The sequence below is a fragment of the Cyprinus carpio genome, chromosome A12 (assembly GCF_018340385.1).
Source record: "Cyprinus carpio isolate SPL01 chromosome A12, ASM1834038v1, whole genome shotgun sequence".
Taxonomy (NCBI): Eukaryota; Metazoa; Chordata; class Actinopteri; order Cypriniformes; family Cyprinidae; genus Cyprinus; species Cyprinus carpio.
This window is the reverse complement of record NC_056583.1, coordinates 12,387,381-12,403,016: the sequence shown is the minus strand read 5'-3', so window position 1 is coordinate 12,403,016 and position 15,636 is coordinate 12,387,381. Positions and strand designations below refer to the sequence as shown.

Here is a 15,636-nt window from a genome sequence, read left to right as displayed (position 1 = left end):
AGTTAAACTAAATGAAAATGAGAACTGTAGCAGAAATAAGTTTTATAATTTGCAGTTAACCTTTATTTCAAGTAACACATGTATGGTTTTAATTCACTATAACAACCCTGGGCAACTGCACAGTAGAATAATGTGCATAAGCAAATTAACGCCATCTAGTGTTAAAAGTATGATAGCTTGTAAATCTTTTCAGCTAATATAAGAAATCCGACGTAAGGACAACCACTGACACCACTGAACTGAAAATTGTTAAAGCAAACAATCAGCAGTGTTAAATGAAGTTGCTTTAATCATCACTTTGGCTGGAGGCAATCACACTGCATGTCAGACAAAATTAAACAAAATCACTTTATTGCATTTCTTTATAGTTTATTTATTTACATTTAAAATTGATTAAACACTAGCTGCAGCTAATGCAATTAAAAAGCATCAGCGTGTGTTATTGAAGCCCACTTTGTTACACAGATAGTCCATTAGACCCTGTAAAGATCACAAGTGTCTGGTTATGCTACATGTCAGTGCCTCTTTAAGCAGCCACTTGAAATTATGAGGGTTTTAAAATGCTCACCTTGATCTTTCGCATCTGATCTACAGCCGCATCATCAAGCAACTCAACACTGATGTCATCTTTATTGTCTTCAGAAAGGAACAGCGTCTTGAAAAGGTGGAAAAGGATCATTGTTGAATGCTATATGGAGCAAAATAAATGTCATAATACACACACACTCACTTCTCCATGGGAAGTTACTATTGTTGCTGTAGCCATCATTTCATCACCGACGGAGCGACTTGCTTGTCTGTTTGTCAAAAGAAAAGCAGCATTTTTAGTGACAATCCACTTCTGAAAAGAAACTCACTGGTTTAAAAAAAAAAAAAAAAAAAAAATCACATGCAAGGAAATGTGACCTGGATTTACCCTCCAACCCAAATGCTTGATCACTAATTTTGACAACTCGTCCTTGGGTCCTTTTTGCACTGATAGTTGATGCACACCTGTCAATTAGAGTAGAGAGGGATCAAAATTGATAAACAATAAAAAAATAAAATTAAAAAAAAAAACACATTAGGAATGAGCACAACATGGACAAAAGCATTTATTTAACCCTGTGGCATTCCTCACTTAGGGATCACACTTAAGATCCTCTGCAGTCAAAACAGATAGAAGACAATAAGCAAATCTTTAAAAATACATAATAATAAAAAGTAATATTTTGTATTTTGAGATGATTTCATGTTAATAGACAACACCTCAACCACAGAAAAATACAAATACTAAAAAAAAAAAAAAAAATCTAATTAATAGTTTACGTTAAAAATACAGCAAAGGCTTTTATAATCCAACGCATCAAAGGCCGACTGGTGACAACTGGTGAGAGAAATAAAGCAAATCATGTATAATATCAGATGCCTGTACAGCCCTGTATAAAGAGTTCTGCATATTCCCTAGTTGCTTTTAGCTTTTTCAGACTTAACTAACATTATTAGGTTTTGCATTTGGACATATTTAATTATCATTAAAGACTACTTCATCACGGCTGATTTTCTTCACCACAATTTTTCCGTGTTCATATAAAAAAAAAAAAAACAGGACAAAAGTTTACCTCAGGCTTCCAGTGCTCTTGCTGTTGTGTAGGGTCTTCTTAGCAGGTTTCTGTGACGACAAGGCTCACAAGTTAAATTTAAATTAGGCACACACAAAGATGACTAAACAAACGGAGGATCAGTACCTTTGGGCCTTCCACCGCAGCAGTCTTGTTTTGACCCGATGACCTTTGTTGGCCTGCTGTGGCATTTAAACCTTTAAAAAAAAATGAAAGCTAACCTTAAAGGAATTGAAGTTATATTTAAAACATGACTTTATAAGTTGCATCAAACCTTTTTTGCTTGGTTTTCGAGATAGGGGTTTGTTCATTTCTGGAGACGCACACTATAAGAAAAAAAGACCGTAAACAACCACCAGTACTAATTTGAGTGATGCGGTTCCCTTAAGAGAACACCAGAGGCCAGCAAAATCATCATTTTACCGTGAGTGCCATAGTGACCTCCCCCACGGACGTGTCATTGTCTGAAAAACATTATAGATTATAAATACTAATAATCATAAAGCCTTCAAGTCAGGACGAACAGGCTCTGTGATCGTCGTACCATTCATTAGGTCTTTTATCAGCGTGGTGTGCAGGGACTGCGGCATTTTCATTAGCTCTATTTTGAAGACACGGTCTACAGTTGCCAGTAATTTGTTCAGATTGGCCTCCATTTCATTTATCCGGTCCTTTGCTGTTCCGGTGCAAGCAAAAGACTGGGTTCATTTTAAAATATATATAAAGGATGGAGTATATATTTACTTTATTATATGACTGACCTTCCTTCTCAAACTGTTGAATAAACAGCTCCTTTCTCTTGGTAAGTCTAATTTTCTGGTCACAGTTGTGCTGCCCTTCAGAATCCTGACTGACTTTTCTAGTTCTTCGTGGAGCCATGCTAATAATAATAACACAAGACAGAACTTAAGATCTTTTTTATAAACAGTACGAACCTCGGAGCAGGTGCTCTTCAATTACCTTGATTGGCAAACCAACTTAAAAAGCTCATTACCGCCACTTACTGGACTGGATGCGCTTAATTCAGGTTGGTTCAGGTTCATAAGGGAACTGAAAGGGGTTCGTAAGCTAATAATTAGGCTTATTTAAATCATAAAAACATAAATGCATCCAATGCAAAAAAAAATAAAAAAAAAAAAAAAAAAACCGCTAATAATGATTTAAATCATAAAAACATAAAATAAATAAATACTTAAAAAATAAATGCAAAATAAAATATTTTTATTTGTTTACTTAAACTGAACAAATCTGTTGTTAAATTTAAATTATTAAATTAAAATCTCAGTGGGTAGGCCTACTTCATCTAAATATTTTAGATCAAAGCGTTTTAGCTGACAGAAATGTTTATGAATCCCTGGCCTAGATGGTTGCATAGTTTTTTGGATAAATATTTTGTATTCTCATAATTCAAAAAACCAAACCAAAAAAGTCTCTTTTAAAAGTGCTCACAGAATATAACCTGTGAAAGAAACATTAGAGCGCTTTCATCTGGATATAGATTACAGTCGCTCTCTTTGTAATTATGAGTCTATCGTGCATTTAATTTTTGAATGTCCCTGTTCATCTTTGTTTTGGTCTGAGATGTCACAATTTCTAAGTGTTAAAATCCTAGTCTTAAATGTATCATCTGTTTTACTTCATTCAAATGAATATGACTTTTCTAAAAGAACAATATTTATAATTGATTTGTTTTTGTTATTGGGGAAATTTTATGTTCATCAAACTAAATGGAGTATAACTCGAAACCCAATTTTGTTTATTTCTCTTTTACATTTACATAACATTTACATTTAGTCATTTAGCAGATGCTTTTATCTAAAGTGACTTACAAATGAGGACAATGGAAGCAATCAAAATCAGCAGGAGATATGGCATTTATCAAAGAGGGCAATGATATGCAAGTGCTACAACAAGTCTCTGTTAGCTTAATGCAGTACACTTAGCAAGTTTTTAATTCTATAATAAACAAAAAGAAAATAGAAAAAGAATAGAGCAAGCTTAGTGTTAGAGACCCTTTTGCTTTTGTTAATTTTATAATACAAATAAACCAAATAAATAGAATACAAAAAGATTACAGAAGCTAGTGTTTTTTTTTTAAGAAAAAGCAGTTTGTAAATGAATAGAGTGCAAGTCTAAAAGTTTTTTTTAAAAGAATAGAATTAGAATAGAGAGTGCTAAAGTTAGAGGATCAAATAAAAATGGAAGAAATGTGTTTTTAGCCAATTCTAAAAGATGGCTAATGACTGTTTAGATTGAGTTGGGCAGGTCATTCCACCAGGAGGGAACATTTAATTTAAAAGTCTGTGAAAGTGAATTGAAATTGACTGAAAGACCTGTCAAGAGAGCATTGCAATAGTCCAGAACAAAAGCTTGAACAAGGAGTTGTGAAGCCTGATCTTCTTGATGTTGAATAAAGCAAATCTGCAGGACCAGACAAATTCATCAAATCATCAATAAAAACTCAAATATTTCAATCATAACTCCAAGGTTTTTTTCTGTTATTAAAGGAGTTATGCTTGATGTGCCTAACTGGATTGTGAAATTGAGATGAAACGATGGGTTTGAACCACATGCAGTTCTGTCTTGGCAAGGTTGAGTTGAAGGTGATGGTCCTTCATCCAGCAAGAAATGTCTGTTAGACAAGCTGATCAAGCTCGTCGGATCATCAGGATGAAATAAAAGGTAGAGTTGAGTGTCTTCAGCATAGCAGTGACATGAAAAGCCATGTTTTTGAATGAGAGAATCTAGTGATGCCATGTAGACAGAGAAGAGAAGTGGTCCAAGAACTGAGCCCTGAGGCACCCCAGTAGTAAGATGTTGCAACTTGGACACCTCACCTCTCCAAGATACCTTGAAGGACCTTTTGCCAATAGGGTTGACAGGAGGATCTGGTGGTTAACCGTGTCAGAAGCAGCAGACAGATCCAGCAAGATAAGTATTGAAGATGTGGAATCCGCTCTTGCCAGTCTTAGGGCAAGAGCAAGGCAGTCTCGGTTGAATGTCCACTTCTGAAACCAGACTGGTTACTGTCGAGGAGGTTGTTCTGTGTGAGAAAGGCAGCCACTTGGTTGAACACAGCTTGTTCAAGTGTTTTTGCAATGAAAAGAAGAAGGGAAAACCGGTCTGTAGTTCTTTAAAAGAGATGGGTTAAGGGCAGGTTTCTTAAGTAGTGGAGTTATACGAGCCTGTCTAAATGCTGAGGGAAAAACACCAGTGTGAAGGGATGTGTTAATGATGTGAGTGAGTGCAGGTAGAACTGCAGGAGAAATGGATTAAAGGAGATGAGATAGAATAGGATCAAGCAGACAAGTAGTAGGATGATTAGAAAGGATGAGTTTGGAGACTTCTGCCTCAGAGAGTGAAGAGAAGGTGTGAACGAGGTTATGTTTGCTGGTTAGATGTGCTTGACATTGTGGTGTGGAGAATTATGCACTGATGGATTTAATTTTATTAATGAAAAATGTGGCAAATTAGTCAGCTGTTAAAGTTGATCTTTTAAGTTTTATTTATTGTTTTTTACTTACAAAATGTGTAATTGTGAGAAATATGTCAATAACTTGCTGTTGAATTCTGTGATTTTTAAAGTTCAATAAAAAAAAGATATGTGATGTGATAATGTGTGCAACATATTTGGTTTTCTACTGTGGCAGCCTCCTGTCATGCATGTGAGTGTTGTTTTGATTCTCACAGGTAAGGCTTCTGGCAAATATGGGTAAAATACTGGATGCTGACGTGGATATTGGTGGAATAGAAGTGATTATTCAAAATGAAAGCGACAAAACAGGACCATGGTGTCCACATGATATGAGATCATATATTTTTACTGGTGCCATGTCTGTTTTCTTGTTCTAAAACATAATGAATACTATATGTAATCACAGATACATGTTTTTCTCAGGACCAGCTCTTTTGTTCGAAAAAAATGTCAATGGAAAGGAGAAAGGAAGGAGATTTCACGCATGTTCTGCTTGTCGGGACAGAAAGCACTGCAACTTTTTTCAGTGGGCAGATGAAAAGGTTAAATAGGACTAACATAGTCTCTTTAATTGTACATTTATAATTTTACCAATTTTAATCTAACAGGTTTACTTTTCCAATGTTTTCTTTGATGAAATGCTAAGAATTGTACAAACAAACTTAAAGGGGTCATATGATGCGATTTCAAGTTTTCCTTTCTCTTTGGAGTGTTACAAGCTGATTGTGCATAGATAAGTTCCCTGAAGTTGCAAAGAATAAAGTCTCAAAACCAAAGAGATATTCAAGTTCAAAGGATTCAAAGTTAATGCTGCGTTCCAGGCAACCCGTAACCCGTAACCCGTGTTTTTACAAACTTCTACCCGTGAAAGTGCACTGGATACGGCAGTCAAACCCATGACTGCACCCACCCGTGAACTCGTACTAGATCAATGTACTCCCAGTTCCGAGCTCTGACATCACATAGCCCGCAAAACAACAATGGCAGCCCCTATGGATAATAGCCTACGGATGCGGTGTTTATGCAAGTGGTACACAGTGAGAAATAGACTTTAGGACAATATAACGTTGCAATAAATTTAGTAATCTATCTACAATTCCTTGCGCTCAGGCAGTTTGGCATGACTTGCCTGGAATGCTACCAAGTCGTGAGTTGTGGTTTGAAGTCGTGATTTACGGGCTCAAAAACCTGCCTGGAACGCTGCATAAGACTCTGCCACGCCCACCTAAAATGGCTCATTCAAACACGCCCCCACATGTCTACATCACGATGTTGAAATATTTGCGTAACGCCACCCAAATGTTCACGCAAAGAAAGAAGGCGTGGTTTCAGTAACCACAGTTAGTGTTGAAGCAGCCATGTCAGGGAGATGCTGTGTGTATCTAGGCGAAAGCAAGAGCAGTTTATTTGGCCTTCCAGAAGTAGATGCATTTAGGAATCTTAAAGATTACTTACAACAGAACAGCAATGCATTTTATGGATGACCGTTTCGTGAACCTAGGAGAGGAGGTAATTCTGACTTTGCTGCGACAATCTGGCGCTTCTGAATCAGCTACTGTAAGTTTGTTATTAGTTTAAGTATTTGCTATTGACTGTTCAAATGCAAAGTTTTCCGCGTCATGTATGTGTGTGTGTGTGTGTGTGTGAGAGAGAGAGAGAGAGAGACAGGGTCACATCACAGTGTCAGCTGTCTTAACCATCCAAGGCTTGTGTAAGCTACTGCAAACACATACCAGCTTCATCACTGTATCTTGAACTGATGGTAATACTAAGGACATTATTAACTGTCTTTACATTTATTTTGAAAATCAGAGCAGACTGCGGTTGTCAGAAGGAGGGACTTTGTAGAAAACGACGTGTTTGAGAGAGGCACGGCACAGAGGACCTACAATAATGTACAGTATTTGAAAAATAATGTGTTTTTGAGCATTAAAGCATACATATTCTGTTACACCAAATACACAAAATAATGATCTTTAAAAAAGCATCATATGACCCCTTCAAGTTTGAATTAAATAAGACAAATATATATTAAATCCTGTAAAGCCTGACATGAAATTATAGTTAACGTCTAAAAGTTCTAAAGTTATGAAAGTCTTATTTTTTGAAATGGAACCATGGAAACATTAATCAGGCAACATGAGGTCCCTAGTAGATTGTGTGCAACAGGTTTTTCAACAACGTTTAGAAATTGATGTATTAAATAAAGTAAGCTAAAAAAAAAAAATAAAAAAATAAAAAATATATATATATATTTATATATATATAAATGACAGCTGAACACAAGAATGTAAGACATAATCTGCATATACAACAAAAATTAAAACAATCAAAGAAGAAGAAAAAAAAACAGATTTCATTCAGTTGATCCGTTTAATTTATGCTTCAGATATCTGAGGCAAGAATGCTTTCCAGAGAAGAACAGAACCACTCCAAGATGCCTTTTTTCAGTCATCAGGAATATTGCTCTAGGTAAATAACTTGTATTTTAAAAATCAATAAGCCATGCTACACTCATCAAATAAGATATTGGCATGTCTGTTTATGGGAGATACTACAACCCACCAAAATTTTTCATATGTGCACATGTTTGTTTATTTTACAGATTTAGAGAGTTTGTTTCTCTCCCGCTGGAGCAGAGAAGGTTCTGTGTGGACTGTCAGCTGTTGATCCTCCCTGGGGAATCAGCGAATCATGTAAAACACAGGGCACTTTCTGAGGACATCACAGTGCAGCGACTGAAAAGGCCCAGTCTACTTCTGTGTCCTCTGGACAACAAGAAGAGTAACGCACAATATCTGTTTGCAGACTGGAGCTGTCATTTCCTCCTGGATATGCTCTTGGGTTCAGGCTTCCAGAAAATGTTGGGACACCACGGTAAAGTTGTTACTGCTATACAAATTAATATATTTAAAAAGTCTTAAAGTGTGTCCAGTCATTTTCCTGTCAGTAAAATTGGCAAAATATCCAATCTCCACATTTTAATTTTGCAACTGAATGATTTTCTCTTATGCATTCACAGATTACATCAGGTCATTAAATTACGGAATATGGAGGGCAAGAGTCCTACAATGAAGAGTTTATTGCTGGATATTGATTAAAGGTAAACACAATACAACATAATTCTTTGCAAATACAAGCTTAAATAGCCACATAGACATAGAATTAAATTCTGTTAAGAGGGTGCACCACTCTTTTTGAGTATTTGGAGTTTAATTAAGTATATATTTTTATTATATACTATACTATATTTAAAGAGTGGCGTCTGAAATTTTCATCTGAAATGAGCATTTTTATCAGGCTCCTATATTAATGTTAATTTATTTCACTTTAATAGCATACAAAAGGACCTATACATTGCCATTAAAGTAAAATTACTGAACCTTAACATAGGAGCCTGATAAAAATGCTCATTTTAGAATAAAACTTAGAGACTTCACCAACAGAACTCTTCATCTTAACTTTTCAAATTTACATTGTTTTGCATAAGGTAGTAGAGTAGACTTAAGTAGTAGACTGTTCCTTAAAGTGTACCTTGCTTTTTTGGTACAAGACAGTATATATGTATTATATATTATATGCTTGCACTATTAATAACTGATGCTCGGAGAGATTGTCCTGTATCTAAGAAATATAATATACATTACCATTCAAAAGTTTGGGGTCTTTTTAAAGAAATTAACACTTCTATTCAAAGACTCATTAAATAGATCAAAAGTGTCAGTAATATTATAAAATAATGTTACCAAGATTTCTACTTTAATGTTATTTTTATCAAAGACAAAACAAATTACACAGCACAACCATTTTCAATATTGCTTATAATAATTAAAGACTGAGATTGCATATTTCCATATGATGATGCCCTTTGTCTTTGGGTGAAAAAAAGCGGAAGGCTGGGTAGAGAGGCTCAGTGAATTGATGATGCGCTCTGTCAAACACAGCCGTTTGGATGGCTGAAAACTCCTGCAGCGTTCTCATAGTCTCAGCATCATAAAACACCAAACGACCCTTCTGATATTTTACAAACACCCCTACTCTGTTTGGTGCTGCCCGAGCTGCTGTGACTGGTAGTGCCACATGTCGATCGTTGTGCCAGGCCGTGAGATGCCCATCCTGAAACTCAAGACTCCACGAGCTCCTGTTCCGTCCGAGCTTGGCACCTTTGTCCCGCCCTCTCCTCTGTAGGCTGCCATAAGCCATGCCCACAGCCCATGATGAACAGCAGTGCACATCTACCTCCCAGTAGTGCTGGCCAGATTTAATAGCAACAGAGCCCAAGGCACAGTATAACTGATCAAACCTTAGAGGGTCATTGGGAATGCAGCGGTCCTCTGAGGAAAGGCACAGGCCCCGTCCTTCTGAGGTCACCTTGATCTGTTTGTGACAGGTCTGTTTGTCAATCACAACATTAGAGGAGTCTGTCAAGATGAAACGCAAAAATATTCAGATACAGCTGGTTTACTCACAACATATTCAGAACATTTCTTGTTATCCATTAGCTAATCCTTCCAATACAGTATGATATATAGAATAATGGAATAATAATATATATATATATATATATATATATATATATATATATATATATATATAGAAATCTTTTTGTGTGTGTGTGTGTGTGTGTGTGTGTGTGTATTCAGGATTCTTTGATAAATGTAGTTCAGAAGAACAGCATTCATTTGACAGAAATCTTTTGTAAAATTATAAATGACCCTACTTTTTAATGTGTCCTTGCAAAATAAACTATTAATATAAAACAATATTATATTAAATATAAGTATTAATTTCATTAAAAAAAAAAATCTTACTGAGCCCAAACAGTATACAATTTTAACCGTATATACACACACACACACACATATGTATGTATAATATATTTTCAAAATATATATTTATAGAATATATTTTGCATGAACTTGACTTGATTTATACAGCTCAAAATGATGGATTTTAGGGGCTGATAGTGTTTTTTACCTAATAGCAGGTTCTTTCGTTGTAGCTGGGCTTTCAGATCTTTTGAGATGTTCCTAAGAACCTTCGTGAGCTTATGGATCCTTTCCTCATTCATTTTGATCTCCTCTTCAGCTCGGTCCAGTTTCTTATGACAGCTATTTGAATAAGATACATTGGAGTTATATAGTTATTTAACTGTATTCATTGTAAAGTGCACAAAACATTAATGTATAGCATGTTTGCTACTGATTGAAGAGAACCTAGAAAGGCATGTTGTTTTAGGTCATCTATAAGTATTTGTACTAAGGACCTACCACAAAATCCGCTATATTTGTGAAATGGAAAAACATGGCCTTACGTAAAATCCCCAGGAAAAGGCTGAAAACAGAGAACATGCAGAAGAGAATATATGTGATCCCTAGATTTTGTCAACAAGATTATTACAATGACATGAAATACATGTTTTATTTGATGGTTACCTGCTTCGTGGATTCTGCTGGGCTCTGTTGAGTTGACTGAATAGTGCTGATGTGTTTCTGCAGGAGACCAAGGTGTTGATTCCAGTCTTGAAGAATTCGGTTTAGTTTACTGCTGGTCTCCCGGCGGTCTTGCTCTATCATGTCCAGAACAGCCTTTTCATCCTCCTGCAGAGCCATATGTAGCTCCTCAAAGCACTCCTGTACCTGCTGCTTCATTGCCTCTGAACCCATCTTCAGCAGAGATGTAGGATTCATTAGTTATTTAACAATTTTAGTAGTTTACAGCAGAGTTGAGGCTTTATCGCATTCAGGCAGACATACAGTCTACTTTCTTGGTCTTATTTTGAATGATTGATCAAAGACTGTTATTCAAAAGATAATGTGGGAACTTTTCCTGCCTCTGTTCAACTTCTTTGTTTGGCCACCAAGCCCTCCACACCAACCACCGGCCATATGGATCACTTTTCAAAATCAAATCAACTTACATTCAGGTTTGCTTGCCGTTTTTTAATAGATTCCAGATGGGACTCTGTTCTGTTCCTCTCCTTCTTCAAGTCATCCAACACTGGCAGCTGTTTACACAATTTTTGTTATGTTTTTACTGAATTATTTATTACTGCACTATACTGCTCAAAGGTTTGAGGTTGGTAAGATTTAAAAAAAAAAAAAAGAAAGAAAGAAAGAAAAAAAGAATATGTTTCTTTAGCAAAGGTGCATTTAATTCAAAATCAGAAAACTGAAAACTGAAAAAAGTTCTGTTCTTTTGAATTTTCTATTTATCAAAGAACACTGAAAGCTGTTATCATTTTTTGTATTTGTATATTTGTCCACAAAAATATTAAGCAGCAGAGCTTTTATCAACACTGATCACAGTAAGAAATGTTTCTTGACCAAATCAGCATATCAAGAGTGATTTTTTATATGACACTAAAAAAAATTTTCTTTACCATCACAGAAATAAATAACATGTTAAAATACATTAAAACAGAAAACAGTTATTTTAAATTGTAATAACATTTCACAACATAATTATTTTCACTGTATTTGTCTAATGCAGCCTTGGTGAGCATAAGACTTAAAAAAAGGTAATCTTTAAACATAAAAAAAAAAATAATAATAATAAAATCTTACCAACCCCAGATCTTTGAACGTTAATGCAAGTCTTAATTTTTTTTTTTCATTGTTGCAGTCTGTGAGTATATGTTCAACTTTTAACAATATTCCTGCAGAGTATTTCTGGCATGACCACATTCTTATGTTTATTTGTCTGGCAGGTTAGAAAATTTGTCATTACCTCTAAGGGTTTTGGAGAGATGGCTCCAGTTCTTCTGATCAGTTTTGGAGAGCGTGGGAAGGGCTGGATAACTTGTGTCCCTGAACGAGCCTCGGTAACCAGACAGAAGGAACAGATTTCCTCTGATAAAGTCCTAAAGTCTTTCTCTGCCATCTCTCCAAGTTCTCTGAGCTAATGGGAGTTGATGTGCAGAGACATCATAAACATCACTTTAGTAGTTTTTAGTAATCATAACTGTGTCATGCACAGTTGCAGTAACTAAGGGATGGAATGCAAAATGCAAAAAGTACAAAATGTTCTAAATTAGCTTGTTTTCTCAGAGGACATGCGAATGAGTTCTTCCTGACTTCTTGCCAATGCACAAGATGTCATAGCAAGCCTTTACAATACACTGAAGGCCAAAAGTTGCATTTATATCTGCGTAGCCAAAGCAAGGAACTGAAAATCTGAAACGCAATCACACTTTTGAGCAGCCTGAACATAAGGCTTATCCATTAACATTGGCACATTATCAAATTACACAGTTCTTGAAGTGCTTTAAAAAGTTTGATACGGTCTATATCTTAATGAGAATGTAAATTAATTGTGTTCTTTGTCACTGAAATATTCAATTAAATAAGCAATAAAAATGACTTACCTAAAAGACTGATAAAAGAGTAAATGAAAGCATTTGGTTCTTGTCTTCCTGCAAGCACTTTTTTGTTCGCCTGTGGAATGTTGAAAAAAGTGCGTATCCCCTTTTAACAAGCCAAAGCCTGCTGAATATGCATATATGTGTGTGTGTGTGTGTGTGTGTGTGTGTGCGCTTTTGCAGGGTTTTATAACTCACAGGATTATGTCTGCTCTTGTTGGCCTGCAGGGTTTGGAAAAAGCAGCAGATTGTGGTTTTTATTTAGCTGTTCTGAAACGCATGTTGACGCTTGCACTACATGCATTTTGCAGCCATCAACCTCTTTGTTTTTTTTTGCCCTCTTAGGCACTGCCAGTTCTACGGGCAGGATGAGTTCAGCCGCTATAATATGTTCAACCATTAATTTTTTTGATAATGAGGTAAAAAAAACCTCTCCATTGACGTCAAATGTGGTCACTGTAGTACATTCTGATAAGTCAAGATACACTGTTGTGCAGGAAGCGGTCATGTTTTTTCAAGGCTTTCTGAGTGAGGAGGGAGGAGCCAAGGTAGTCATGGTAACAGACCCCCCATTTGGAGGCCTAGTGAAGCCACTAGCCAACAGTTTCTCTCAGATGTCAATCACATGAAACAATCTGAATAAATGTATGAGGAATATAATATATATATTATTATTTTTTTAGTTTTATTTTTTTGCAACAACTTGTACCTGTGCATGTTTTACCTTTGAACATACTGCATTATGATTTTTTTTTTTACGTATTTTTACGTATCCTTGAGTATTTCCCCTCCTTCTCTATGCTGGATTACCAGGTATTATAGGTATATTGTGTTAATGTTAATAAATATAATAATACATTTAGTACAGTGTTATTATTCATTCTCAGGTTGATTTTGATAACCACCTTCTATATAAACACGGAAAGACGGGCAGTAAGCAGTCACCTGTTTGATTATTCACCAATCTGAGCCCCAAAGATATCATTCTACCAGAGGATGAAGGTTACAGGAGCACAAAAAAAACAGCTTGTTTTGACCCAGAAGAGATTCATATTTATTTATTTTTAGATTTTTTGTTTTTTTGAGAGAGAACCAATTAAAAATACATATTTCTATTGCATTGATGGTTAAACATGCACTAAATCATTTTATTTTGGAGAGTAATTTGCTATAAATGCTGTTATTAACTGCTTAGAGGTGGTTTAACAATTATCACTAATATTTTTCAATCCTTCTCAGATTTTGCAGTGTTTGTGAGAGGTATGTGTCAGCAGGAAACAAACACTGTCCAAAGTGTGACACATGCCCATTGAACGTAAATACTGTTGTTTAAATCAGTGTATGGAACAGGAGTAGCTTAACTGATAGTTCCCTATTTATCTCACAGGTTGGGCGAGAATGAAGGCACTGTGATGAATGTGGACGGTGTGTGAAACCTTGTAAGCAAATCTGAATTCATTTAAACTGTTTCCTGATGTGTTTATTTCTTACTCTCACACCACTTTCTTTCTGTTCTTATTCTCTCTCCAGCATGGCGTCATTGTTCCTCATGTGGTCACTGTACTCTCCCTGATCACCCTTGTGGTTTCAACCATGGCAGCCAAAAACACAAACTAAGAGCCTGTCCTAAGAAATACAATAAACAGTGATTATCAACCAGGGTTATTATAGTTGACTAAAAAATAAATAAAAAAAATGTTACTTGAAAACTGGGTACTTACAAACTGTTTTTTCAAGTCTACTTAATACTAATATAATTATTTTACACATTTTGCCAACAGAATGATTGTACCGGATGGTCGTGGTGCTCCAGGCCTGTTGAAACACACTGCTGGCAAATGCACAACTAAGAACAAGAGGAGAAGAACAGTTACATGATCTCGCTCGCAGTGCATTACAAGAACAACGGTTTGTGGCTGCTGTAAATTGCATCATAATCACAAAGTGAGATCAAAAAGTGTCAAACGACTAACTGGTTGGAGTTAAACCTACATGAAATACAAGAAAGTTGTTGTGTATATACAGACACAGTTGTCTTTTTGCATCCTGTTTTTGTCACAAGCTCATCCTACACTAGAACTTTCTCAGTACAATTTACATGTTGTCTGAACAAACCTCATCCAAGGTCTGGAGGAACATTTTAAAGAAGCTTTGTTCCAGCTCATGTGGCTCAAACAGTGACGATCTGTGGATAAAACCTTTGAATACAACTACTGTATTAATGGAATGGATGTCATTTTTTGTATTTAAAAAAAAAAAAAAATGACAAACAGATTTCTTGTTAAATATATAATTTTTAATATATTTAAAGAAACCAATCCCCAGAAAGCATGTCATACTTCCTGTTTTCAAAAACATAAAAGGAACAATTTATTGCCAGTTTTCAAAAAATATTGTGCTTTATATTCTATGAGCTTTGACACAAACAAAACGCATTTGGCTTGAATTTAAAATAGTCTTGTAGTTGATAATCACCAGTAATTATGGATCCAACCAAAATCAAGTGATCCTCAGCACTTAAGTTTTAAGCTTAGTGTTATTAAAAAGAAAGAAACGCCAACATTTGCTTCAAGCCTGTCCCATCAGTGCAGATTTACACATATCACCTGACACATTTTTGTTAAGGTTTTACAACACCAGAAATTTGAGATATTAAAAATAGATTATTAAAACAAAAACAATCATAATATATAAAATGTTACACAACCTCACATTACTTAGGCATCATAATCTGCGATGCTTCAGAACCCATTAAGCTGCCAATCATTTTTAATACTGCGGTTCACATGGGTCTTTTTAGTCTGCTGCTGTTCGCTTTTTTATGGTGTCGAGTCATGTAATGCTGCTCCAATAGTGGTTCAATTCACAGTTTAAGTAACAAGAGAAACTGTGGTTCAACATTCAGAAATTATAAAGTTATTTTAAAGTTATTAGATATTTACATGTACACCTGCTTAAGGCTCTTCAGAATCATGATTTTGCTACACAAAAAGCTAAACAATTTATAAGACTGTCTATAAATTAACATACATAATGTTTTCCATCTTTAAGTCAGGCCCATTTCTCTGAACTGTCCTTATGTAGATGCACCAGTCACCCATCACACAATACAAAATTAAAATCAATTTAAACTTTAAACCGACAACAAAAATTAAGAACTATTAACAAAATCAGTTAAAAGTTAAAAAACATAAAATAAT

General features: G+C 35.4%; 2 protein-coding genes and 2 pseudogenes across 3 annotated transcripts; 2 read left to right on the top strand and 2 right to left on the bottom strand.

Annotated features, from left to right (window-relative positions):
* Nucleotides 1-361: 361 nt before the first annotated feature.
* LOC109099540 (borealin-2-like) lies at nt 362-2,555 on the bottom strand. Of its 2 annotated transcripts, none has more exons than XM_042768241.1 (10): nt 2,363-2,555; nt 2,146-2,277; nt 2,025-2,065; nt 1,876-1,927; nt 1,728-1,783; nt 1,602-1,651; nt 907-993; nt 731-797; nt 569-655; nt 362-480 (listed from the first exon to the last, which is right to left on the bottom strand). In XM_042768241.1, exons 1-10 carry the CDS (start codon nt 2,478-2,480, stop codon nt 430-432), a joined length of 741 nt encoding a protein of 246 aa, XP_042624175.1. In that variant the 5' UTR covers nt 2,481-2,555; the 3' UTR covers nt 362-429. The 2 variants fall into 2 exon arrangements, with proteins under 2 accessions (XP_042624175.1, XP_042624174.1); XM_042768240.1 differs by having other exon boundaries at nt 1,728-1,798; nt 2,363-2,552.
* A 2,658-nt stretch (nt 2,556-5,213) lies between these two features.
* On the top strand, nt 5,214-14,445 carry LOC109112735 (annotated as a pseudogene).
* Nucleotides 8,532-12,721, bottom strand: LOC109112723 (tripartite motif-containing protein 14-like). Its single transcript, XM_042767584.1, has 8 exons — nt 12,635-12,721; nt 12,443-12,512; nt 11,806-11,976; nt 10,997-11,083; nt 10,512-10,742; nt 10,391-10,410; nt 10,054-10,187; nt 8,532-9,497 (listed from the first exon to the last, which is right to left on the bottom strand). The coding sequence occupies exons 3-8, from the start codon at nt 11,956-11,958 to the stop codon at nt 8,905-8,907; spliced, it is 1,218 nt and encodes a 405-aa protein (XP_042623518.1). The 5' UTR covers nt 11,959-11,976; nt 12,443-12,512; nt 12,635-12,721; the 3' UTR covers nt 8,532-8,904.
* LOC122147132 lies at nt 12,735-14,053 on the top strand (annotated as a pseudogene).
* Nucleotides 14,446-15,636: the final 1,191 nt, after the last annotated feature.